Source organism: Falco cherrug, chromosome 1 (genome assembly GCF_023634085.1).
Source record: "Falco cherrug isolate bFalChe1 chromosome 1, bFalChe1.pri, whole genome shotgun sequence".
Taxonomy (NCBI): Eukaryota; Metazoa; Chordata; class Aves; order Falconiformes; family Falconidae; genus Falco; species Falco cherrug.
Window position 1 is genome coordinate 63,667,404 of NC_073697.1, and position 27,643 is coordinate 63,695,046.

A 27,643-nucleotide genomic window follows, 5' to 3' on the forward strand; every position below is an offset into this window, starting at 1 on the left:
TGCCACACTCTGAAGTCTTTAGTTTAAAACCACAGCAGATTTTTAAATATCTGCACTACCGAGAAATCATTTCTCCTGGGGCTTGGCTTTTCTTCTTAGTGTCCATTTGTTATAATTTTGCTTGCCTGTTTGTTTTGAGCTCTTTCTTGTGCCCCTTGCGCATTTCTCCTGTAGCTGAACTGCCTGCCTTGCCTTGTTTCCAGGCAGAAATCTAGGCAAAACAAAACTTGGCCAACTTGAGTGTGCGCGCTCTCTCGTTATTTCTGTTTGGGTAACTAGAGGGCAGGTTTCTTGCCATGTCTGTCTTTGGGAGTTAACGGATGAAGACATGTAGTGCTATGAAACATGTGGTACCTTTTAAAAATGCTACGATTATGTGCACATCCACAGATAACCTTGTGCCTGGAGTTCTTCCTTTTCTGCTTAAATTGGTAAGATCTTCAAAGTGTAGTCATTGCAAAATTATTGTTAAATCCTGAACAATGCAGGATATCTTCTGCCCTCTGAGCCTTGTGTATCCTCCTCTGTCCCTTGACATCCCTCCAATTCTTCTTTGCCCATTTCTTCAGTCACACTTTCAGTAACTGGGAAATAGCTCTGGGAAAAAGGTAGATGGGAAATAAAAGCTGAGAAATAAAAAGAAAGAAAGGGAACCCAAGGGAATGCTCTTTTCTCCATTTTCTATTCTTTTTTTGGTCCTCTCTTCATATGACGACAGTGTATGTTTTTGTCAGAAAGAGTTGGAGGACAGGGGGTGTTTTGTTTAAAAAGAATTTAAAAATTAATTGGACTGATTCTGTTCAAGATACTTACTCTAATTGTTGGAAGCAAGTAGCACTACTGGGTTTGGTTGTTTTTTTTCCCTCTCCGTGATCACAAGTAATGGACAACATCATTAATTGTAACTTTCTACATCTATTATTCTCCTTTTGAAGTACCGTTTGGCATACTGCATTTAGATTGTCTTCAAAGCCACCTCCTAGTAACTGTGGTGAAGCATATTGTAAATTTCTAATGCATGACTCACTTCAAGTTTGTGTTTCCATGCTTGAAATAAAAAAGCTTCAAGCACCATCTGCTGTCTGAAATCAGCTACTGTGCATCTCCTCTGTATTTGCTAGCGGTGTTAGTAGCTTCCTGGCATTTCCAGCTATTAGGAGCACTGTTAGCTTTTTGACCTTGGCAGAAGTGAAAACATGTTTGTGTGTGCCTGCTTATATGAGCTTTTTGAATTTTCAGTATTAGTTTTTTGTGTTGGGAACTGTGGTATGAAATTTACATAAAGCATTTTCCTGTAGGAACTTTTTTTTTTTGGTGGAAAAACACATCTCTACTGTACACAGTACAAATATCTACAGTAGAAGTTAAAGCAAAAGAAGATAAAGCAAAAATCTAACCCTGTTCTCACCTTCCTTTAGGTGTCAGATAATGGAAAACCACCGTTGTCAACTTTGACTTACATTGATATTAGAGTTATTGAGGAAAGCATTTATTCTCCAGCAATTCTGCCTCTAGAAATCTTTATCACAGCCTTTGGGGAAGAATATTCAGGTGGTGTCATTGGAAAAATTCATGCAACTGATCAAGATGTTTATGATACCTTGACATACAGTCTGGACCCCAAAATGGAATCTTTGTTCTCTGTTTCCAGTACTGGTGGCAAACTGATAGCACATAAAAGGTTAGATGTAGGACAGTACCTCCTAAATGTCACTGTGACAGATGGAAAATTTACAACTGCAGCTGATATTACTGTACACATCAGACAAATCACACAAGATTTACTAAATCACAGCATTGCAATACGCTTTGCAAACCTTGCCCCTGAAGAATTCATCGGTGATTACTGGCGCAATTTCCAGAGAGCATTAAGAAACATCTTGGGCGTGAGGAGAAATGATATCCAGATTGTTAGTTTACAGCCTTCTGATCCTCCTTCAAATCTTGATGTCCTCCTGAATATTGAGAAGTCTGGTAGCTCTCAGCACCCAATGAGAATTTTGCTCCACAAGATAAACTCTTCTGTGCCTGACCTAGAGGAGATTTTAGGTGTCCGGATAATTGATGTTTTTCATAAGCTTTGCGCAGGCCTAGATTGTCCTTTGAAATTTTGTGAAGAAAAAGTAACAGTGGATGAGAGTATCATGTCAACCCACAGCACAGCCAGGTTGAGTTTTGTCACTCCCCGTCATCACAGAACAGCAGTTTGTCTTTGTAAAGGTAAGAAAAGCAATAAGGAAAACTGTAGCCTTGAATAGATTTTTGCTGGGTTTGAACAGTTATAATCAACATGGGAAAATTTATATTACAGGACAAGGTTAAGAATGTCCTGTAACTGTCACTGCATCATTTGCCTAATTTTATTCAGAGTAAGAAGTAATTATTGTCTTGTTACCTCATTTTAAGAGTTTACATGGTATAAGTTTATGGGAGGGGATTTTTTTTTCCATTAGTTACACCTTCATTTTCCATTTTATGAAAGACTTTCCTTTTTTTGTTGCCTGTTCTAAATTGCCAGCCATTTTCAGTTTTGTATGCATGCAGGTAAGTTCTTGAAAAGTACATGAATACTTCCTGGTTTCTGCTTAGAGGAATAGCCCACACAGCTTCCAAACTTGGCTGGGAATGACAGAGTGAACTGGGAATTGGATATCCATTAAGATACCTATAAGTATACAGATTTATAACAGAAGATTAATCTGAGAAAATCAACATCGCTTCTCAAAATCATGACTTAATATTGCTGGGTGAACTTGCACATCTTAAGTAAATATTTAAAGCCCATTCCCTTTCCGTGTCAAATACAGAACACTCTTCTGCTCTCCCCAACCCACTCTGTCCATGTTTAATATCTACATGTTGTTTTTTTATGGTATATGATAGTAATGGTAAACCTTACCACTTTAATTGCTTGAGTAACGAAGATAGCTGTGAACATCAGTCACTGTATATGCCATTTGTCTAGACTGTGTTTATTTATGCCACTCGTGTCCCGTAACTGTTACTACTTCACTTCCTTGTCTTGATAGTTGGGGCATGTAGTGATAGGGCAAGGAGTAATGCTTTAAACTGAAAGAGGTTAGGTTTAGGTTAGATATAAGGAAGAAATTCTTTCCTGTGAGGGTGGTGAGGCACTGGAACAGGTTGCCCAGAGCAGCTGTGGATGCCCCATCCCTGGCAGTGTTCCAGGCCAGGCTGGATGGAGCTTTGAGCAACCTGGTCCAGTGGAAGGTGAACCCTGCCCATGGCAGGGGGGTTGGAACTAGATGATCTTTAAGGTCCCTTCGAACCCAGACCATTCTATGATTCTACTAATTTAGACTTGTTCCCTGTTTTATGAAATATTTCTAGAAAAAATAGTCATAGATTGTTTGATTCTGTGATAATTAAGAATATCATTTGGGTTACTTTCAGCTATTGTACTTTAGTGTCCCCTTTCACAAAATGCCATTGCCACCAACAGAAGAGAAATAACGTGTTTTGTTTTACAGAAGGGAAATGCCCCTTGGTGAATAGTGTGTGTGAAGGAAACCCATGCCCTGAAGGTTCTGAATGTTTAGGAGATCCAAAAGAAGGAAAATACATCTGTGTTTGTCAAGATGGCAGATCTGGACAGTGCCCTGGTAAGAACTTAACTCTTAAAAATCTCTGTGTAAAACCATATTATTTTCCAAATATTAAGATGATTCCAGTCCTGTGTTTACACATTTTATGCTTTTCTGTATTCCTAAGCATCGGCTGGCTCTGCAGTGACATTTACTGGGAGCAGCTATGTGAAGTACCGTCTCATGGAAAATGAGAACAAAGAGGAAATGAAGCTGACAATGAGACTTAAAACTTACTCTGCCCATGCAGTTGTTATGTATGCTCGAGGAACAGACTACAGTATCTTGGAGGTATATTAAAATCTCCCTAGTGCATATCTTGTCCTCTTTTTTTCTTACCATCTTCTTACTATTTTTTGTGCCACATTAAAAGACTGAATCATTACATCTTGTAGAACTGTTATAATTGAGAATTGTCTTCAAAGTAGAGTGTGTTATACAAACTTGTACAGGGTTTTTTTAAATGTATAAAAGAGAAATAAAACAAAAAAGCCCACTCTGAATTAGTCTATTTAAAATAATAACTTTAAATGCATGTGCTTATGATACTCATTAAGGCTATATGGAAAAAGTCACTTAAAGTACAAGGTGAAAGGTCTTGAAGTATTGTGTGATCATTTGATGATGATCTGTGACTTCTTTACTAGAGGAAGAAATGTACAAAGTATACACTTTAATGAGAAGAACCATACAGAATTAATCACAATCACTGTGACTGTTTGAAATACAACGTTATTAAACTGCCTTTTATGGAAGTTATGGAACTGCCTACCATCTTCCTGTCTCTCCAGCAGACATAAACTTTATAGGCATCAGTATTTTATACTCTCTAAGTGTGCTAACCATTTGTTGATGTTGTGGTTTTCCTCTATAGATTCACCATGGAAGGCTGCAGTATAAATTTGATTGTGGCAGCGGACCTGGGATTGTCTCCATTCAGAGCATTCAGATTAACGATGGCCAGTGGCATTCAGTATCTCTAGAAGTGGATGGAAATTATGCACGACTTGTTCTGGATAGGGTACATACTGCATCTGGTACTGCTCCTGGTACACTTAGGACACTAAACCTGGATAATCATGTGTTTTTTGGTGGCCATATTCGGCAGCAAGGTACAAGAAATGGTAGAAGCCCTCAGGTTAGCAATGGTTTCAGAGGCTGTATGGATTCTGTTGTACTTAATGGACAAGAGCTTCCCCTAAACAGTAAGCCGCGAAATTATGCACACATGGAAGAATCGGTAGATGTGACTTCTGGATGCTTACTGACTACCACAGAAGGTTGTGCAAGCAGCCCGTGCCAGAATGGAGGCATCTGCAACGCACTGTCAAATGGAGGTAAGCTGTGTTATATTCTTCTGCTGTTGGTTTTCAGAACTGCTTTTCTACTTCCCTGCCTTGAAGGAAAAAACTTTATGAATAATTCTTGCTTCCCCAGAGAGCTGTGGAAAGGCTGGTTGTTGAGCAGGTAGAAAAGCTGTGTCTGCCTGTGTTCTAGACTCAGTTCCTTGGGGTATGAAGTAGACAAAGTCCATCAGACAATGTGGGGATTTAATCTTCAGTGTGAATACCTGAGGTCCATCCTCTTAACTGTCCGCTTTAGAGTCTTCCTTAAAAATTCTGAAATCGTTATGACAAGCTTGAGTTTCATGAGAGAAGTGGAACTTACTCTTCAATTATATTCAAGAAAAAACTTACTGTTAGATTTACCTTCATCTTCAATAAAAATATTTCAATTTCTTCCATTCCCCTCTCTCTTCAAACAGGTAGGTGGGTAGGGAGGATTTTATCTTGAATCCAGTGAAGCCATGTGTATCTTTCAAAAAGACTGTATTTAATTTCAGGTTACTACTGCAAGTGTACACCTTTGTTTATGGGAACCCACTGCGATGTAAGTGTCAACCCGTGTGCTTCCAATCCCTGTCTTTATGGTGGTACTTGCATCCCAGTCAGTGATGATTTTATCTGTCAGTGCCGGGGACAATACACAGGCCAAAGGTATGTTTATATGTTTATTGTACCAATGAACCCCTTAGAGAATAGGCTATAAATGTAACACTTTTTCTGTTTTCTGTTTTAATCTGTTTCCTGCTTAAAGCTCAGACTTTGAAACCCACTGGATTTAATTGAAGTTAATGCCAGCCCCTGTGTTACAGCCCTGAATCCCACACTATATACTCATTTGCAGTAAGGTAATGGTTTGTTCATGCTTGCCCGCCCCACCCTTTTTTTTTTCCTGTTTTTTTTTTTTCTTTACAGGTGCCAGCTAGGTCCATATTGCAAAGACAATCCTTGTAAAAACAGTGGCAAGTGTATTGACAGTTTGGACGGACCTGTTTGTGAGTGTGAAGCAGGCTTTCGTGGAGAAAGGTAGGTAGTGTTCCACATATATTGAATTTTTAACAGTATTATTTAACATTTAACAGTTCAAACTCATTGCAATCTGGAATGGTGATGAAATAGCGAATCACCTGGTACCGTACAGTACTGTATATTAAATATATCTAGAATTGTTGAGAACAAGGAGACTAAACAAAGTCCACTGATGTAAACTAACCATCATTTCTCTGCTCTGTTTCTGGTAGGTGCCTGACTGATGTCGATGAATGCATAGAAAACCCATGTCTTAATGGTGCTCTTTGTGAGAATACTTATGGTTCATATCACTGCAATTGTAGCCGTGGATTTGGAGGAAAACACTGCACAGACATCGTTCTTAACAAATATGTTTCAACATCTTGGAACATTAGCTTAGCTGAAGTGATTGGGATTATTGTTTTCATCGCAGGAATATTCATGTTAGTAGTGATTTTTGTTGTTTGCCGCAAAGTGATTAGTAGAAAGAAGAAGCGCCATCCAGAACCTGAAGACAAGCAACTAGGAGCCACAACAGCTTTCTTGCAAAGACCTTATTTTGATGCAAAATTGAATAAGAACATCTATTCTGACATCCCGCCACAGGTTCCTGTTCGTCCCATTTCATACACTCCAAGCATTCCAAGTGACTCCAGGAACAATCTTGACAGGAATTCTTTTGAGGGGTCTGCTATCCCTGAGCACCCAGAGTTTAGTACTTTTAATCCAGATTCTGTACATGGTCACCGGAAAGCTGTAGCTGTTTGTAGTGTAGCACCAAATTTGCCACCTCCACCTCCCTCCAACTCTCCTTCGGACAGCGATTCAATACAGAAACCCAGCTGGGATTTTGACTATGACAGTAAGAAATGTTCTTATTTTATTATTTTTCTGTTAAAGGTGTGTGCTAGTACAATTTCAAGTACAAAGTCTCTGTTTATGCCTGTTAGGGCACAAAAGGCATTATGATTTCACTGGGGTTTGCATCTGATTGGCCTTCATGCTCTGTTAAGTTTTGTATGAATGTGTAGATTTCAACCTTAAATTTTATTGACTCCTTAATCTAGAATCTATTAATCGTCTCACTTCAAACTTTTTCTTTCAGCTAAAGTAGTAGATCTTGATCCCTGCCTTTCAAAAAAGCCTCTGGATGAAAAAAGCTCCCATCCTTACAGTGCTAGAGAAAGCATGTCTGAGGTCCAATCTCTCAGCTCCTTCCAGTCTGAATCATGTGATGATAATGGTATGTAAAATAAAATCATTCTGTACTGCTGCTTGCATTCATTTGTTCTGTCTTTGCATCTATATCTTTTAATATCAATAGGATTTACATATATGGATATATGTTAAATAGTTTAATATATATCTATATTTGCTTATGTTAAATCCCAGATATGTTAACTTTTTAGGAGTATTTTGCCTATCATATACCTTGTGTTAATTTACCTTAAAATTATATGTAATCATTATTCTGTTAGAATATTAACAGTGAAAATGCAAGACAAGTTGTTCAGAGCCTTGTGTTTAAAAGGTTTTAAAAGCGTGTTCAAATGTGAGAAACTCTTCTAGGGAATTTACAAAATGGCCTCTGCACGAATATAATTTTGACTTTGACATTCAGCTCTCAGTAAAAACCTTGCTGGTGTTACAGTTTCATTTGTTTCCTTCTCTTTTTCTTGCTGCGACCTCAGCTCCCATATGGATCAGATCAGTTCTGAGTGAGAGCAGAGTTTAAGGGACTGCTTGTAAGTTTGATTACTTTAGTAATGAAGGAAGCTGCACAAAAAGGAATTTTGTTTTAGTAAGAGAGTATATTTGGCTTTCACCATGATTAAAATGAATGCATAGAAAAATTTCATTCATTAAAAAAGCCAATATAAAAAAAATATTTTGATCACAACTCTGGTCCATCAAAATATAATCAGCATATGTATTTGTGGGGTTTATTATTATCAATTGGAAGTCTTTTACTTTTCCATTGTGATGACAGATGCTTTTACAGTAGATATGAATGCATCTATGTGTTCAGAAACATTTTAGGCTGATTGGACAAAGCCATAGTTGTCTTGTTACTTAATTCACTAAGTTAAGGCATTTTGACTCTTTATTCCAATTTCTGCTTTTGTCTCTGGTAAAAAGAATTTGAAATTCCTTTAGCTTAGGAATAAAGAACATTCTGCTTCTCAGCGAAGTAGAGCGATTTGTTCTTAAAAGCATGAAAAGAAACATCTGTGTTAATGATTGGTGAAAGTAAAATAGTATGCTTACAGTACTCATCATTTTATCAGTAGATCTGATATCAGCTTTTTTACTGTGGTATTAAGTGTTGTGCAGTACGTTTTGTTCTCCCCTCCTCTCCATCCCATGTATTTAATATATTCTTACTCACATTTCTTGTCATGTATTGATTACTCATTAATACATCATTTTAAGAGAAATAGCTGTAGCATCATAGATATTGTTCCTTCCTTTCTTTCTGGTAGATTCTGAATTTATTAGTTTGAAATTTAACCCCTAAGCCATGCAAAAAAATTGCATGTGCTTACTTCATCCTACCCTGTAAGAGTAAATACTTCTTTTGCCTTCCAAAAATATCTTGGGAAAAAGAAGACAAAAAAATCATTCATTTTAGTTGTTTTTAAATAAGAACATCACAACCTGAATTTGGTATTCCTGCTGCGGTACTACTGGTTGCACACAGCTTAAGTAGGTCAGCCGTGGAAGTTTTCAGTAGGTACTTTTCATATTCTGGCATTTTAGTTCATTTCAGTGAAAATTTCTTTCATTGACGGTGAAAAAAAATGCAGTTGGCAGTCTAGAAGGGGAAGCCTAGTGCAATACTCCTTAATTCACCCAACACAAGCCTTTAGAAAAGGCTAGTTTATTGGTAACTAGATGAAATATTATGCAAATGGTGTGTTTAGGCAACATTTCAGAAATTCAAACACAACCAAAGCAGCTTTGTGCTCCTGCAGATTTTGCTTCAGGAGTAGTTACAAGTACTTCTCCATGTTTATCAAGGATAAAATTTAGGTTTAGAAATGTATTATATGAAACTGCTTTCTAGACAGAGTAAATGTATATGTACACTAATAGTCTTGTTCCATAAAATAGTAATAAATTGCAATTTCACAATGTTTTTTTGTATATCTGTATGCTGTTTAAAGTGATACTAACTATAGGTTTGTTTTCATTTGCTCCTTTTATACCTTTTACAAGCTTCCATAGTGACTGTAATACACCTTGTCAATGCTGTCGTTGACTCGGTGGAAAAAGAAGGTATATACATATTTTCATATTTATTTACTGCTTTGGCAGAATAATGCACATTTGTCTTCTAGTAATGTAGCCCTAGCAGATGGGAGTTATAAAATTTTACTTGGACTTTCTGATAAGTTTTAACAAAGAATATATTTGTGTTGTATATCTGTTCATATTTTCATGTGTGTGCTGTAGATACCCTGTGGACAGGTCTCAAAGTGTGATTTCTTCTAAAAAAAAAAAAAAATTGGCATAAAAAGATCTTGGTGCTTATTCTTTTCTGAAAATACTCATACTAAAGCTCCCAACAGAGCTGAGACAGTATCAAAGGCAATTACATACACTACTGTAGATGAAAAAGGAGCAGCCCCTGCTTCCTTTTCTTCGCCCACCCACATCAATTGGCACCTTGTCCAGCTGAGCAGAATGGGAGTGGTCTGATACTAGAACTCACTTCTGGCCTTCACATCAACCTGTCTCTTTAGCAGGAAAAAATGGTTCTAGTATGCAGTTAAGATATATAGGCATACACATCCCCATCAATTTAAGTAGTCACTTACTACCCAGCCTTACATCAGTGTCTAAAAGGTATGTTTGGGTGTATATATGTACACACACGTATATTTGTGTGTGTGTGTGTGTAGCATGTATTTGGAAGTTAGAGAGAGTCAAAGTAGACATTTTCAGTGGAATTGTATTTCTTTTCTGCTAACACTTAAGAACTGACCAGACTGGAAAACACAAACTCTTTACAAAATAATAGTAGTAATAAAGGTGCCAGTGAGTCTATACAAATGCTAACTGTTGTTTTATATGACCTAAAAGTCCTTAAAGTTCCAGTAATACAGTAATATGGAAGTAATTCACTCCATGACTGTGAGTCTGCAGACGTTACTTCTGAAATAACATCCACAGTGTATGTTTCCTATTTCTTAATACAGACTAGGAAACCCTACTTTTTTATTAAACCCCACTGAAAGCCATTTTAAGAACATAAAATTAATTATGGTAGCTAAAGTTTCTCTTTAGTTTATTTGAAGTACATCCTGTCTAATGTATGCAGACACACAAAAAGTAGACAAATGCAAAGACTTCTAATTACATGAAAGTATTTAATTAATGTGTACCTATAACTATAGTCCAAGTACTCTATGCACAGTATTTATGAAAGGGAGAATTATAAGACTAAAAGAGGCAAAATCTATCAAGGGAAATATTTAATTATTCAGATTTTGTCTTGAGATCTTAATAGGCAGAAACCAAAAATTATGGATGTAGTTCTTAAGTCAAGGTTGACAGTATTGCTTGGTGGTTTAGTATCACTGTAAGTTAAATACAAATATGTTATGCATTGTAGAATATTTATAGATTAAAGATGTCCTGTTCAGCTACCTTTTAATGCTTGGAAGTTTCTACTCTTAATAAGCATTCCTTCTTTCAGAGCATCTTAGGTAACGAGTTCTGCTTTTGAGCACCCTCAGGAGGGTGCCAGTTCGAGCAGCAGAGATCCTTGCTCAGGACTTCAGCAAGGTCAAGTTCTGGGACAGATGGTCTTTTTCTTTAGTCACCCCAAGTGGTTCTGTCCAGCCGGTTCCCTGGAAGCATGAATTGTAGCTAGTCTCATCCTAGGACAGCTGTAGGCCTGTGTTCTCTGCGCTGCTCCTCAAGGAAGGTTGTAGCTCCATGCAAATCAACAACGCTGAGTGCACAAGCAATTACAGCTCCAGTCTAGCAGATTGCCACCTAGAAAGACAGGCACATCAGGTTCTAGTTTGTGTTTCTGTATTTTGCCTCAGAAGAAGAGGACAGGACCAAGATCTCCCTGTTCCTTGCTCTAAATCATGAGGCCACAGTCTGCCTATTGGCTTTAGTTTTGTACCCAGTTTATAAAAATGAAGAATGGCATCTTCAAACTAGACTAGTGATCAGAACTTTCTGGAGATGAGGCCAGAGATGTTTTAAGAGTCTCAGGCTGATAGCGCCTTTAGTGTGGACAGTATTTTTCTTGTCTGGGCTAGGCAAGCTTAAAAATTTAAAAAAAAAAAAAAAAAAAAAAAAAAAAAAAAAGTAGAGGACACCCTCCCAAGAGACAGCTTCTGTCCCTCCAGTCTTCCAAGAACAGATAAAAGTATCAGTTTTTAGGAGAGGATTCTGCTGTTAGGATAGGCATCGCCCATCCTTACAGACCTGATAAGGGATTATAGATTAATGAAGAAAGAAAGGTTTAATATTTGTCAGATAACATAGGACAGTTCTTTGCTGAGCATGAGTTGTTGGCATAGCTGTACAAAGGGAGGCAGGTCTCCCAGTGCGTGGAAGCTGGATACTAAAGGGCAAATTCACATTTTTGCATGAAATACTTTAAAGTATAAGTCCTAGTAGATGCAGCCCTGTATCGAAAAACAAGGGGGGATGCAAGGAAAGAAAAAAATCAGACCCAGTCTTGTTGCCCTTTGTTGCAGAAGTCCTAAATCTACTGATACTAGGATTTCAGCAAACTACAGACTGCAGATTTTGCCACTACACAGCCATGTCCCAGGTGGGCTGTACTTTAACTCAGTAGCTATTCTACAGTTCAAATCTAACAAAGGAGGAGCCCAGGAGAAAAAAAAAAAAAAAAAACCAAACAAAAACCAACTTTAGTACTGCTAAGTAAACTGGACAAAAGCAGCACAAACATCATAGTGACAGTCATTGTTTGTCTTCACATTGGTTCTACTATTTGATTCCTAACTACAGATATTTTCTCCTTTTTCTTCTCATTCTGCCACCTAAAGAATCTTTTGCTGTTCCTGACCTCAGCAATTCAAGAGGTGACTTCTGCATGCAGTTCATTGATGTTCACCAAAATATTTCAGTTAATACTTGGTTTTAACACAGACTTACTATCAGTTGCTTGCTGTGCATTTGTCTGCAGTGTTTACTCTTTACTAGCTTTACAGCTTATTGCAATTCTGTACCATTTTCCTTTTTGGTATTCAGATTAAAAAAACAATTATTTTTCAATGAGATTAAGCTTACATCTAGTTTTCAGCAGATGAATACAAACTTATTCAAGGGGAGTTTGCAAGAGAGGATCAAGTTCGGTCATTTATGCATGATTAAGCTTGATTTTCTTGTTTTGTTCTTGTATTTGAATGCGGAATGTCTTTACTAATAGTAAAAGATTATCAGAGGTGTGGCAGTTATATAGAGCTAACAGCATTTTGTGAAATTAACTTTACAATTCAGTTAAGGGGTAAAGTTGTTTTAAGTGGTCTGGATACTTTACCAATTAGAAATAATGTTTTTTATGTAAGAAAAACATGGTTTATATATGCTAATATATTCTTAAGATAAACAGGCAGCTGTTACCACCCTTATTTAGGTGGTATATTACTCAACAACAATTGATTAAGAATTTAGCTGCACCAGGAAGCTGTTGGTTCTTTGCTATCCAGTGAACAATTCTATGCCATTATGTATTGTGACAGCACATTCAGTAGGTGACCTACAGCTCTTCCTATGTTAGGTGAGATGTCTGAGAAAATGTAGAAGTTCAAGTGTGATTGGTGCATTACCTAATGCATGGCATAATGTAAGGTTGTGTTGTGTTGAATGTTTTCTGTGGAACTGGGGCAAACTGCTCTCTAATTAACAAGTAGTGTCCTAATCGCAGTGATTGCATTGTCTTAATACATGTATTGACTTCTCAATTCAGACTGACTTGAAGACAAGGTACTAATACTACTTTCTTTCAAAAACAATAACTTTTCAGGTTATCACTGGGATACATCAGACTGGATGCCAAGTGTTCAGTTGCCAGGTATCCAAGAGTATCCAAATTACGAAGTGGTTGAGGAGTCAGCTCCCCTCTACACAGATCCAAACGCCATCGATACAGACTATTACCCTGGCGGTTATGACATAGAGAGTGATTTTCCACCTCCACCTGATGACTTTCCTGCACCTGATGAGCTTCCACCATTACCACCAGAATACAGCGACCAGTTTGAGTCAATACAGCCACCCAGAGACATGCCAGCCATAGGTAGCTTGGGTTCTTCTACAAGAAGCAGGCAGAGATTTAATCTTAATCAGTACCTTCCCCATCACTATCCTGCAGACATGTCAGAACCTCAGACCACAGCCAGTGGTGTCAACGGCAGTTACAGAGAACCTTACGCTCCTTACACATTAGGGTACAATAGAGACTTTGAAGCACCCGCTGTAGACAACACGTCCATGTCTGTGTATGCTTCCACAGCTTCATGCTCTGATGTGTCAGCGTGCTGTGAGATGGAATCTGAAGTCATGATGAGTGACTATGAGAGTGGAGACGATGGTCACTTTGAAGATGTGAAAATTCCTCCACTTGATTCCCAGCAACATACAGAAGTCTGACACACTCAACAAAAGTGCCTGGACTCTAACAAACTTTATCAATCCTAGAACAACTTTCAAGATCTCTTTTATTTTTATTTTTTTTTCCCAGCCACAGTGAATGCTTTTGTTTCAGTGAGCTAAACTGGCATGGCGGCCTTGGATCATGCAGTTCATTTCACTACATCAGCCTGTTTCCATTTCCTGACCTACTGTAATCGGACAGAATTCCATTGGCTGTGCCATTTCTGAATATCTTTTTTGTACTTACATTGTCTATGTTAAAATAAATCACATACCACTTCTCCATGTTAGCATGATGCATATATTTATATAGTTCTAATGCAATTAATTTTGTCCTACTTTTTTGTAAATTTTATGTACAGTTTTGATTTTAATAGTTTTAACTAGATTTTGTAGATATTTTGTGGATTTGTTTTCCACTGAAACTAGCCGTGTTAGTGTGCCATTAAAAAACTAGCACCCTGACATATTATAATCAAGGCGTCACTGTATGTATTCTCCCAAAAACTAAGGTATGACATTTCATCACAAAAAAATCAACATACTCACACAATTCCAATTGTACATAGGTTAGGTCTGATATTTTTCTGGGTCAGCTACGTGGAAATGTCTTAAAAGGGTTGCTGAATTTTAGAACTGTAAACATTTTTTCCCTTCTTGGAAGGCGTGTTGGGGACCCTCTACATACCAGTTTAGAACCAAAACCCACCATGACACAGTTTTTATAGTGTCTGTATATTTGTGATCCAATGGTCTTGTAAAGGTTTTTACTGAAAATTACCATTAGCCAGTCTTTCTTACTGACAATAAATTATTAATAAAATACTTTAGCTTTGCTCTGTGTATCTCTGTTATATAATATACAATTGACAAAGCATTCCGTGCAGCGTTTTTAAGTCTGTATGTGTTTTGTACTGTGTTAAGTTACTTGCTCCAAGCAACACATTTTCCTCTCCTCCGAACTCGAACTGCAGCGATGTTAGAGATGCTCACTAGATGGCAGTGTGTGTCTGCTTAATGGTGTTTTAAAAAGTAATCGGGCCAGTATGAATAAAGATTGATGGGTATCAAACTTCAGTAGCCTTCTCGGTAGTTTGCATTTTTTCTTTAAACGCACAGTATCAGCTATGTAAATTACTGAGGGTTTGGTGTGGGCTTTTTTTTTTCCCTGAAGTCCCAAAAATACGTACAGGAAAAAAAAAAAAAAAGAAAAAGTTCTTTGAAGCAGTTTCTTCCTTTTTTAATCACCTGAATAGTTATTTTCATGGGTAGTTGTCTCTTGACTGCACACTTGCATGCCGAAATTTGTGCCAATTTCTGAGTTTTGGTAAATACGGATTTCCTAGCGCATTAGTAAATTTCTGATATAGCCTGGAATTCTTTTAGCTCAGCCTCTTTATTTATTTTTTTTTTCCTACTGTCTCATAGAATTCTGTAGCCTGGAAAGGTAAAATACTAAAATCTGTCAGGCTTGAGAGCCAAGCCTAGCCTTCCACCATCTGGGGGAAAGCTACTGGATTTGTATTTAGAGTGCTATCTATGCACAGAGTGGAGCAACTCCCAGCCTGGCAGCTGTGTAATGGAAATGGATGGATTACTGGACAGAGTGAAGAGCCAAACAGACATTCCTCAGTGTTAACTTGCCCATGTGCAGGTAAGAATCTCATTATGTGTGATGTATGTAAAAAGGCTAAAATCAGTGGGTTTAAAACCATGTTCTGGCTGTAAGCTGCAATGTTCACCCTGATAATGAAGAGCGTTTTGTACATTTGACTCAATTTTCTTATTTAATGATAGCTTTAAAAACATCTTCAGAGCTGTGAGTAAAGGGTATCATGCACTCTATAGTAGTGCTGCTACTACAATCACTGCTTAAGGTCCATCTTAAACTGTGAAGGTTAAGCTTAGTGGCAGTTCTGCTCAAGATTCTTTAATATCTGCTTCTCAGTAGGAATAAACATCAGAAGGCAGCAAGAGGAAGACACTGCACAGAACTGCATAATTTCTTAGTTGATAAAATGAAAGGCTACCCTACAGATACGTTTTCTTAAGTTGCTTGCTTGCAGCAGAAAGCTCTGAAAACAGATTTTTAAAATTAAGAAGTGTGAAGGACAGGAGTTCCAGCACTTAAATATACTTTTGTTTGTAGTACTGTGAACTGAAGGCTAATGCAGAGTATCATGCTGAAAAAGAACAATGCCTCATTACTCTGCAAAAAAACCTCCAAGTCAGCTTAAGAAAACCTTATGTTGAAAGTATCAGAATATCCTTGTTTTTCCCCCCTTTCTCAAGAACAGTGCTGCTAGGCAACATGCAACACCCAAGTTATACTTCACAGCAGGAGACAAGAGGGCATCCTAGCAGTCACTTAAAGAACAGGCAGTTTCAGCTTCACAACAGCTTTGCAATTGGTGAGTAAAGCCAAGACCATGTTCCCTTTGTAGAAGTACCAGGAGCTATTACCACCTCATTTGAAGTGCCATTAAACCTGTTTTCCCATGCAGAGCTACAACAATACACAAAACTAAGCTGGTGACATTTTTAACCCAATTAAAAAACACTAATAGAGCAGGGCATTGCTCTTGGACTTAATAGTTGTCCAAGACATCAGAAGGCATTGGCCAGATGATTTGAGCCAAACATTTTAAAATAGGGAATTTCAGTGTACTCACATATTCAAGTCCTCATAGTTACTGTTAATATATTTTAATTAACTCCTTATACCGATTTTTAAGTGGCTAAAGAAATACAAACTTCTCTCAGCTTTTAACTAATTGACATACCCATATTAAAAGGTGTGAAAGCAATACCCTGAACTGCAGAACAGCAGAGGCTGGAAGGCATCTCTTTACTGTCTCCAAGGATGGAAATTAAAAACTGGGCAACGAGCATTCATGCATCTTCACAGTAAGAGTTTTATGTTCAGATGTAGTTTCATGGATTACAATATGTGCCCATTGGTTCCTTGTCCTGCCATATGGAACCACTGGGAAGAGCCTGTGTCGTCTTTACATCTCCACATTGGGTATTTGTAAACCTGTATTAGCAAGTTCCTCACTGAGCCATCTCTTTTCCAGACTGAGCAGTCTCAGTTCTCTCAGCTTCTCATATGAAAGAGGCTTCAGTCCCTTAATCGTCTTACTGTCCCTTTGCTGGACTCTAGTTAAGTCCCTGTCCGTCTTGTACAGGAAAAAGTGGAAGTGATTTTTTTCTATTTTAAAATACTCGAGCTAGTAGAATTTAAAGTTTTATTGGCAGATCGGAGTTAAAAGTCATTGCTGTTCTGTCAGATTTGCATTTTGAGTGTATGAAATGTCATTTTGCCTTGGAGCAGAAAACAAACTGTAATTCTACCCAATTAATAATATTTGAGATAGAAACAACAACAGACAATCCTATAAAACTTCTTTTAGTCTTTATTTAACATGCACACCTGGTCTGGGGACTCCAGGACAGAGACATATAAGAAGGAACATGACCAGAGAGTACCAGGTTGTGGCCCCTCCTCCAAGGTTACTCAGATTGTTTTTCTGCTGTTCCCTGCTCTACCCATTGCCTCCATGAAACAAGTACTGTCCCAAGCCACCGAGTCTAAGGAGTTCCTGCACTGCCCAAGGGATACAAATCCAAATCCACTCAAGCCAGAGAAGGTATGAAATCAGTCTCTAACTGCAAGACACAAAACATAAGATCCACCCTTTTATTGAGGTAGAGGCAGGGGGAGAATGAATGCACCACCTCCACCTTGAAGGTATCTGTAAAGCCCTTGAAGACAGTCGCAGGGATTAGTTCTTGCTCCGGGGACCGTCGTGGGTCATGGCTGACACCTGTCTGCAGACAGACCAGGGCTGAACAGACGCAGTTCTCCAAAGTGCCTGGGGTGGTTCCTGACTTTGTGTTCACAAGCTCCGTCCAGATCACAGCTCTGCACACTAAACAGTAGCTGCTAACTGCCACACCAGGGTACCAGAAGCCTCCACACGAGAAGTCTGTGCACTTCACAGCAAAGCTCTGCACACACTCCACGCAAAAAAGCCAGACAGCCGAGAGGTGGGTGCCTCAGTTGTTTTTCATAACTCTTTCCAATTTGTAGCATTAAACAGCTTTCAAGACCACACAAGCCTTCATAAAAACATTAGAAAGACAAAGTCCCCATCAAACCAAGCAGATTGAAGCAGACATTAGATTTTGGCAGCATTACTCATTCTTCCACAGCTGGAGTGGGGGAGAAGAATCAGAGAAGCACAGCACAATATCCAGCACCGCTGCAAAGCAGGACATTTTTCTCTTTGCTCTGATCTTAGAGATGAAAGTCGAAGGCAAAGCTTACTAGAATTATTTTCTCCTCATATAAGGTAAATACACTTCTGAACTTGCTGATAATCAAAAGCTTATTGGTTACCAATGCCCAACATCTGTTGCTAAATATGATCCACAGAAGCATTCCGATCGTAACAAAATTTTATTTCTATATAATGTTTGTATAGATATGCATATACATATTTATTTGATATATATGTATATATGTTTGTTATAAATATATGTATAAAGTTATATTTAATATATTATGTATATTAAACTTATCATTTAAGATGTGCCTTTACATTTTTCTGTGGGCAACTGCTTCAAGCCATACTTTAAAAGTTGCTACCAATATACAATTTCCAGGTATACTTGCATTGTTTTTTTTAAAATGTTTAGACCTGTATACTTACCACTAAGAGACTGTCTGCAACTCAGGGGATATAATGCCGGTGTGAGACATTACTGCGATGAAAATTCAGGTCTGAAAGCCTCTCTGGAAGAGGTGAGCAGGTGACTGGAGTCAGAAAGCAGGTGCCCTCTTCCAGAGCCCCGTTCCCATGAACATGCAGTGTGCCATGATGAGGAGAGCCAAACCCCACACTCTTATCATAAGGTGCCAAATACAATTTATAGTGGTTTTCTACGCTTATTTCACTTTGCTAGGGAATTGAACATAATTCATAACGAGTAACTAAGGGAGACTTTCAGATGTCAAAGGTAACAGTCTTGTAATTCAGGCTACAGAAAATTGTCTTGCAATTCAGACCAAAGAGAGTCTGTCTCTTCTTGACATTGATAGTATTCACCCTCCATGCCGAGACCAGATTCTGTGCATGACATGTAAAAGGGCAAAGGAAGCCTGATGGCCTGCTGATTTATTTTTTTTTTTTCTGCATCAAGAGCTTGAGGAGTTGCTGATACTTGTCTAAATGTTACCTGCCTGTGCTCCCCCTCCCCCCCTCATCTAGAAAAAGAACCTGTACTTTCCCCCCCCCCCCATTAAGATTTACAGGTGATAAGAAGATAAGACAAGGAATTGAGCCATCATTTTATATTGCTGACAAATGTCTTCTTCAAACACAATTCCTCTGAAACCACCCCAGCACAGAGAGGTATGCTCTGTATTTTCTCAAATCAAACAAAGACAGTTAGACAGTTCTCAACTGCATTAAAATATATTGAACAGGACAAAACTGATGTACTTTGATAGAGCATGATGACATATTTGTCCTGAAAAGCTTTTACAATAAAATTTACTTGCAGCAGACTTTCTTTGGCAATTTTTTTCCTCCATTTCAAAAAATGTTATTTTTTCTCTAAATGTAAGATTTTTCTTTCTTTCACTTCAACTACCTTTTTTGTTGTTGTTCTGGAAGAAGTTCCTCCCCAAAGAACAGGTCAAAATGTTCAGATGTTTTAAAGCCACCATGGAAGACCTTTGAAGCAAGACAGGAGAAGACCTGCCATAAAGCGTTGATATAATTCTTCTGATGGGAGAAGTACTCATCTTCATACATAAATGAAAAGAAGTCTTCATCAAAGCACACTCAGTAACAATCATTGGGATTCTTTACAATAATCTTTTGCACAACTGGATTGTGGTGAAACCTGAAATCATTCTACACCACTAAGTAATCTGACCCTTTACCATCATATGTGAAGTTTAAGACTAGTTTAGTATGGAATACTTGCTTCTGTGTTTATTTGCTGTTAAAAGGTGCATTTCAATATGCTAATTTGTATGAAAGAAATGCTCTCAGCCAATTATATCAGATTTGTATTGCGGTTTCATGACATTGTATGACAAAAAGCTTCTCTAGTAGTAAACTTGTCTAACAGGACAGATACATTTTAACTAAAATTATTGAGCAATTAATTTTCTTCTTAATTCACAACATCTCATAGATAGTATTCTTCCACTCTTACTCCTCTGATGTTATATACATACCTATTGCTTATGGAATCATAGAATAGTTTGAGTTTGAAGGGACCTTTAAAAGTCATCTAGTCCAACTCCCCTGCAATGAGCAGGGACATCTTCAACTAGATCAGTTTGCTCAAAGCCCACTCCACAGTTCCTGAACTTGACTAAAAGGTTCAGGCATAAACATGATAAACTATTGCAGTGCATTACAACACTGGCTTGAGACAAAATAACCTATAAATGCCTCTATATGTGGGAGCTCAAAACGTATCCCTACTGATGGCAAGGCTGCCACTGTCCTGAAGTACAGCATTTCTCCTTCTTTAAAAGGGTTAGCTGCCCTTTAAAGAACAAGAGGGGAAAGAATTAAGTTCATGAATGATTAATAGTTCAGTGCAGTAGCCTATTAATGGATGAATAATTGACTAATTATTGCACACCTTTCTATGTGTGCCCTTAAATTAAATCCTGCCACCCCAATCCATCAAGTTTGTTTACTGAAATGTTTTGTCAACCGAGCAGTTATCTATATGCCCATCTTCTAGCAGGTGAGCAGCAGTCTTTAGCCTTTTAGAACACTAGCAGCACTGCAGCCCAATTGATCAGATGCGTGAATATTCAATTGTTGTTATTTAACAGGGACTGCAAGTGGGTCTGATGAGTTCATTCTACATGACTGGCATGTTGCACTCACAGCCATCATGGGCAGGGGAAGGCACATCATTCCCCATCCTGAGCACCTTCTCCTTCAGCAATATTTGTGGTGGAAGGTACAAAACCTGTTAACAAAGGGAAACTTTCACCGGTTTCAGGTCTTTGCTTTCTCTTAATTTGGTAGCCCAGTGAAGGGGCTGGTGGTGTGGTGCAGGTGGGAAGGAACTGAGCTGGGAAGTAAGAGTTCTGTAGTGTGTTTCTAGTTCTGATGCCAAAGTGCTTGGCTCACTTGCTAAATCCATCCCTGCTCCTGTCCCATTCCTAAAATTAGGGCCTACACTCTTTGGGATGGGATGTCAAAACGTTTAACAACTAGCACAGCATAGCCCTTCTCAGCTTTATAAAGCAACATAATAGAAATAAATGGCCAGCCTTAGCTATTTGGAAAATGGAGGTTTTGATAATGAAAACAAGGAAAAAATCCTCTTTGTTCATGGAACTGCTAATGTTTTGGCATATATGCACCCTCAAAGATATACAGAATTGGCCTCCCAAATAGTACATCTTCAATATAATGTTTGTAAATGCTGCCAAGCTTTGCACATATCATAGCCTGAACTGAACTAATCCTACAGGCTCATATTCCTCCATGGACTGGACTCCACACAACCCAAAGGACTGTGTCTGCTCATATGGCCCCACAGAATGTTGCTGAACCAAGATATTTAAATTTTTAGTGTTTGGTGTTATGAGCCCACAAATAAAATAAAATTTTCTTTCAGAAAATGCTTTTTGGGTGCAATGTCAACCAACTGAAAATTCACTTTTTGTCCTACAAAATAATTATTTTAACAGAATACTTTAGAGTAGTCCTACTAAGAACATTTATATTCCTAATGTTTAGGATAGATTTCTTTTTAGTAGCATTCCTTTTTCATTTTTTTATTTTGCTCAAAATATGGTCTTTAGAAAGAGAAATGACTGCCAATTTATTGGTACTCAAAAGCACCCCAGTAACCCCAAAGTATGCATTTGCCTGTGAGGGAAAGCAAAGTATTCCTTAAACCCCTCAATTTTTCTTATAAACTACCACGGAATCACAAGAGGGGAAAAAAAAAAAAAAAGAAAAGAAAAAAAAAAAGACCACTCAAATTATGAATAATGCTTTGGCTGTATACTTTTAGCCTTGGGTTTACTGACGGTTATAACTCAATATATTGTCTTTTTAAAGGAGAATGCACTTTTGAAAAATTGATGTGAAGATTAAAGGTTCAAGTACTCACAGAAAGAGTTAAACTAGTGTTCGTGCCCTGACCTCATATGGCAGCCCTGGACACATAAAGGGACTTTTCTATTGGCCTTCTATAGGACTTTTCTATACTTTTTGGCAGGGCTGTGATTTCTCACAAATGCAGCTGCTTTTACAGCACTGCAGTCCCCAGAAGAATTATGTTAAACTAAAAAAAGCTCTTGCTACTTCAGAAAAATGATACTACCACCAGTTACTTTTAACTTCTTTCTCTCTATTCTTCTATAACTCTCAATCTCTCTGTTAAGAGGCACCTGAAAATGCTTCAGTGATCATATAATTAAGTCCTATTCAAATTTCCACGACGTCCACAAATTAAACTATTATAAATAATCATTTTAAACACTCGTGATACCCACAAAGAATAACTCCAGTTATCCAATAAAACCACCACATTGCTCTCCAGTTTTATTTCACAATTATTTATACAAACTGACGTGACAAGTTAAATTCTTTAAGTCTTTGCTCTGACACTGCATGGTTAAGAAGTACTGCATGAATCTTGTCCATTCAGAAATAAGGAACTGTCTCCACTTTTTCCGTTTAAGTAACTTCATGAATGACACTATTTAAAAGAAGTCAACAGCTCCCATCCTTTTCTTATACAGATCATTTAATTCCAAGGATGTCACAAAGGAAGAAAGCCCCGATATTGTTGTGTACTTAAAAGTTATTTGCAATTAAAATTCATTATCCATGTAGAAAAAAATTATCAAGTATGTATTTCCCCTTGGAATGGGTATCACCTGTTAGGTGGATTGATCCCCTGGGGATTCATTGCTGCAATACAGGAATGCCTGCTTCTTAATGCTACATTGGTGTTCAGGAGTTTTCTTATTCCCGATTTCAGTGACAGTTTTGGTGGCCCTGATGGGACACTGCTTCTGAATATCGATGGATCTATGGGATCACAGGACCTCCAGCTGGCACTGAGAAATTCTTGGGGAGAACCTCCGATCCCTGGACTGAAGAGCTCTGAGCAAGATCCCTGGAAAAGGTAAGGAACTTCCCAAAGAATGCCTTTAAGTCAGACATGAGGAGAGGCCCTGTGGAAAAAGGGAAATCCAGAGGAAGTAATATTACAGTATGTGGATGGTATTTTATTGACTACAGAATCTTGGGGAGAATGCTTGCAAATGATTATAAGCTTGTTAAATTTCTTAGGACAAGGAATATATCGTGTACTGAAGGGCAAAGCCCCAGTAGGAAAAGAAACTGTGCTCTATCTAGGATTTGAGATTTCCCAAGGACAACAAAAACTGGGAAGCAACAGGAGAGAAGCAATCTGCCGAACTCCAGGACAAAGAACTGCGCAGGAGCTACGGGCAGTCCTGGACATGGTTGGATGGTGCAGATTGTGGGTCCTCAGCTGCGGACTATTGGTAAAACCCTTTTATGAAACCCTGAAAGGGTCAAAAGGAAACCATTTACTGTGGATCCCCAAGTGCCAAGCTGCCTTTATGAACTTTACGAGAGCTCTGATGTTGACACCTGCACTGGGGCTGTCTGATTTGTCTAAGCCTTTTGAGTTATTTGTACATGAACAACTACATCTGGCCCTAGGTGTGCCGACTCAGAAATTGGGAGCATGGAGGAGAGCTGTGGGATATTCTTCCAAACAATTGGACAACTTGAGCAGAGGATGGCCAGGATGTTTGCATGCTGTGGCTGCAAATGTTCTCCTAATTCAAGCAGCAAGAAAATTAGCAGTGGGACAGAGAATTATGGTATATGTTAGTTTCCATTTTAGAACAAAAGGGGGGACCCCTGGTTATCTCTAAGACACATGCTCAGATATCAAGTTATATTGTTGAAGCGGAACTTAAAAACACTACAGCAGTCAACCCAGCAATTCTCTAAATTCAGAAACAAAGGAAGAAACAAAGGAATCTGGATCCCTGTATCATGATTACCTACAAATTATTGAACATGTATATTTGAGCAGACAAGATTTGAGGGATGAAGCATTAACAGATCCAGATTTGGAATTTTTTACTGATGGTAGTAGCTTTGTATGAGATGGAAGACAAATGGCTGGATATGCAGTGGTTACAACTACACAGGTGATAAAGGCCAAGGCTCTGCCCATCAACACGTCAGCCCAGAGGCCAGAACTGATTGCATTCAGACAAGACTGGAAGACAGCTGAAGGAAAGACAGTAAATATACAGACCAATTCAAAATATGCATTTGGGATAGTCCATGCACATGGGGCTATCTGGAAGGAAAGAGGACTGTTACCAGCCCAAGGGTCACCAATTAATGTAAGGAAGAAATTCTTCAGCTTTTAGAGGATATCAAAAAAACCTATGGAAGTGGCAATAATGCATTGCAAAGCACATCAATTTGGACAGTCTGCAGTAAACGTGGGTAATCAACTGACTGATAAAACCAGTAAGGAGGTGGCTGAGCAAAGCATCCTTGCATTAGTGCCAGTAAAACAGGTACAGCTCTCAATTTTGAAACCCAGCTATAGTGAGGCAGATCAACAATTAACATCACTGTTAAAAGAAACTATAAATGGAGAGAGCTGGTTAATAACCCCCACAAACCAGGTCATTGTTCCATCACAAGTAACGACAGAGACAGCAGAGAACAAACATGAACAAACACATCAGGGTAGGGAGGCTATGATCTCTAGTCTTCAAAATTCAGTGAAATTCCAGGTCTCTTCATTGACTGCTTATCTTCCATATGGTCCGTAGAGCTATTTAACAACTTAGCAGGAACCAGCCACAGCTGCGCATCATCCACATCAGCCAACCCACCGCCCTAAAGCCAGCCCACAGCTGTACATTATCAATAGTAATTAACCTGCCTGCCTTCCCTACAATTCCTCTACACACAATGAAGTGGAAAGGTAGAAAGAATGAACCAAACCTTGAAACAACAAATCAGTAAAATACGTCAGGAAACTTCTTTAAAATGGCTACAGGCCCTTCCAGTAGCTCTTTTGAGAATTAGAATACAACCGCGATCTAAAAGTAAGATTAGCCCTTATGAGATATATGGAAAACCTTATCAAATACCATTAATCCCAGGAGAAATACAAGTATAGGGAAAGACAGTTTTAAAGTTATATTTGATTTCTTTATGAAAGGTCCTTGTGACTCTCCAACAACATGTTGTCGTGACAGGACCACTTGTGTTAGGCACCTACAAACATCAATACCAGCCAGGGGACTTTGTATACCAAAAGACTTGGAACTCTGAACCCCTACAAGACAAGTGGAAAGGACCTTATGAAGTATTACTAACTACAAATACTGCAGTTAAGTTAGAATGAATTGATTCTTGCATTCATTATACTAGAATTAAGAAAATTCCATCCAAGGTGTGGACCTGAACATTGACAGAACCATTGAAGCTAGTTTTGAAACAGTGACACCAAACAACCATCACTGAGTAACTTTCTTTCAAAAGAATACCAATTATAAAGTGGAGTAAGATGAAACATTAAACTGGAATAATCTTATTTGTATTTTTAATCAATAGTGAGAATGGTCAAATTTTGATGCCCAAATGGGATAGAAACTGAAACATATGGGAACTTTTAGCCAGGGAAGTAACCAACATGCCATTCTTCTGCCTTTCAGTTGAAGATTTGGTGGGAAGAATGTATAGTTCTTGTCAAATAGGAGTACCAACTCCATTAGTTACTTAAGAATTATACTGTGTTATGGGGCTTTGGCTTTACCTTGACCTATGCAAGCATATATGATATGGGGAAGACAATGTGAATTAAGGAAAGAGGAACGTTGAAAGTAAGAGTCTGTGGGACACTCCCTGCAGAACTGTCTTGTGTTTGTAGGTTGTTCTTCAAAGTGTGAGAATTTAACATGTTTACAACCCCCTCTAAATTGTAGTAATGTACAATCCCAAAGTTATACATGGGCTCATACTCTATTACCTTTAGAATGGCTCTTGTTATGCGGGAGGACAGCCTATTCATGTGTCCCAGCTAACATAACAGGAGGCCCCTGCACTAGTGGGAGAATGGCGCCATCGTCAGTGAGTAAGGAGGACTTAATACACAAGGAAAGAGTTGAGAGAGTTAAAAGAGAGGTACAACCATTACCAGACTACTGTATTTCACAAGTAACTCTGTATGGCCTTAGTGAGGTATCGTCTGTAGCAATACTCACACCTGGAGTAGGGGTGGCTATGAATTATCATATGATGAAAAGAATCACTTGTGCTTCAGTTAAGAACATCAGTTACACTTTCCAGTTCTTTTGGCCACTGGGACTGAGATTACACAGATAAGAGAAGCAACCCCAGAAAACAGAGCAGCCATTGATTATTTTTTATTAAGACATAATCACGGGTGTGAGGAATTCAAAGAGATGTGTTGTTTTAATCTTACAGATAATTCCTAATTAACAGAAGAAAATACTCAATAGTTAAAGGAATTAGCAGCAGGAATTAAAGAAAAAGAATGAATTTACTTTTCTTGGGTATTATCTTGGCTTCCCAGTTTAAATTGCCTAAAACAAGTGGTTTTATTTGCATGATTTCTAATAATAATGATGATTGTCACTTGCTGTGTCACGTGCAATGTGTTCCATCATGTAGAACCCAGATTTATAAAAAAAGATTGTGAGATTCGTGATGTGTATAACAACATAAGTCTCAAAGGGGGGAATAATTGTATTGTTTGTTTCAGTGTAATCGCTATGGAAGAGACTGCTAAACAGCTCTGGTTATTTAACTTTATCTTAAGAGGGAAAGAGCTGTTTAAATCTTACAATTGCTGAGGAGACCATTGTACAGGTAACTAAAGAAACAAACGGGCTCCCCTTGGGCTCTCTGTATCAGGGAACTACATTAAGGTTCAGTGATCGGTCAGCTGTAACTAGAGCGTGGGCTACTGTTTGAGACCCCTTAGAAGACTCAGAGATGCCTGTGAGGAGCGTGCCCGATGCTTAACTAACGTAGTACCACCTGTTGAATGAATAGGTATGATTTTTCTGGGAAATGTAATGCATAAACATAAGCGTGGACTATATAATTTTGTTTGAATGTAACATACAGCCTGCACATTAGGTGGAATGATCCCCCGTGCATCCAGCGCTGCAATACAGGAATGCCTGCTCCTTAACGCTACATTGGTGTTAAGGAGTTTTCTTATTTCTGATTTTGGTGACAATATCATATAACCTGCCAAAGCAAGTTATTTGTGGCAGGTTTTTCCAACAGAAAAGAAGTCTAGTTCATAAATTATTAAACTGTGTTCAGTTGCTTCATCTTTCTGTGAACTGCAGGAAGCATTCTTTATTCCAGTTTGTGCACAGGCAACAACCAGAGGAAATCAATATATAGGCCTTGAAAAACCACAGAAATTAATGGATACTAGTGGGAATGACTCCATAGACTTGTTACATTCTCGTAAGTGTTTGTAGGCAAACTAGAATGGCAGCAACCTTAGGTTTGTTTTTGCTGAAAGCAGAATTAGCAACAGTTCAGTATTTTTGCAAAATTAGGCATATGCCTGTTACAAAAGGATGTATCTTAATGTTTGTCTCTGTTCCTGTCTTTCCTTACCATTCTGGTGCAAATAGAGACCACATTGGACAGCTATTCTGATCATCCTATGTTCATTAAAGCAGAAGTGAGAGCACTAAAGCTGGCTGGGATATTCAGCTGATAGCATGGTTCCGTCACTGCTCCTCATGAAGCTGGTAAACCTCAAGCTATTATTCCCTGAAGAAAACAAGGCTTAAACAGGGGATAATCCTGGGCTTTAGGCACTCAGAAACACCAGTCACTTCTGCAAGTCATAGGCTTGGTTTGAAGGTCTAGCAGGTTGGCTTTGCTGGGTAAGGCAGTGTTGTCTCACAAATGG

The 27,643-nt window shown here is 38.4% G+C and overlaps 1 protein-coding gene across 8 annotated transcripts in view; it reads left to right on the top strand.

Annotated features, from left to right (window-relative positions):
- Positions 1-14,683, top strand: part of FAT1 (FAT atypical cadherin 1) — a 112,160-nt gene extending 97,477 nt beyond the window's left edge. For 4 of the 8 annotated variants that reach the window (XM_014281583.3, XM_055706175.1, XM_055706205.1 and 1 more), the window contains 11 exons: positions 1,419-2,220; positions 3,492-3,623; positions 3,733-3,896; positions 4,480-4,942; positions 5,449-5,602; positions 5,864-5,974; positions 6,190-6,821; positions 7,065-7,202; positions 9,179-9,238; positions 11,998-12,033; positions 12,978-14,683. In XM_014281583.3, the coding sequence (XP_014137058.2) occupies positions 1,419-2,220; positions 3,492-3,623; positions 3,733-3,896; positions 4,480-4,942; positions 5,449-5,602; positions 5,864-5,974; positions 6,190-6,821; positions 7,065-7,202; positions 9,179-9,238; positions 11,998-12,033; positions 12,978-13,603 (3,318 nt within the window). In that variant the 3' untranslated portion in view covers positions 13,604-14,683. The other 4 variants (XM_055706198.1, XM_005441241.4, XM_055706191.1 and 1 more) reach the window with 3 other exon arrangements.
- Positions 14,684-27,643: the final 12,960 nt, after the last annotated feature.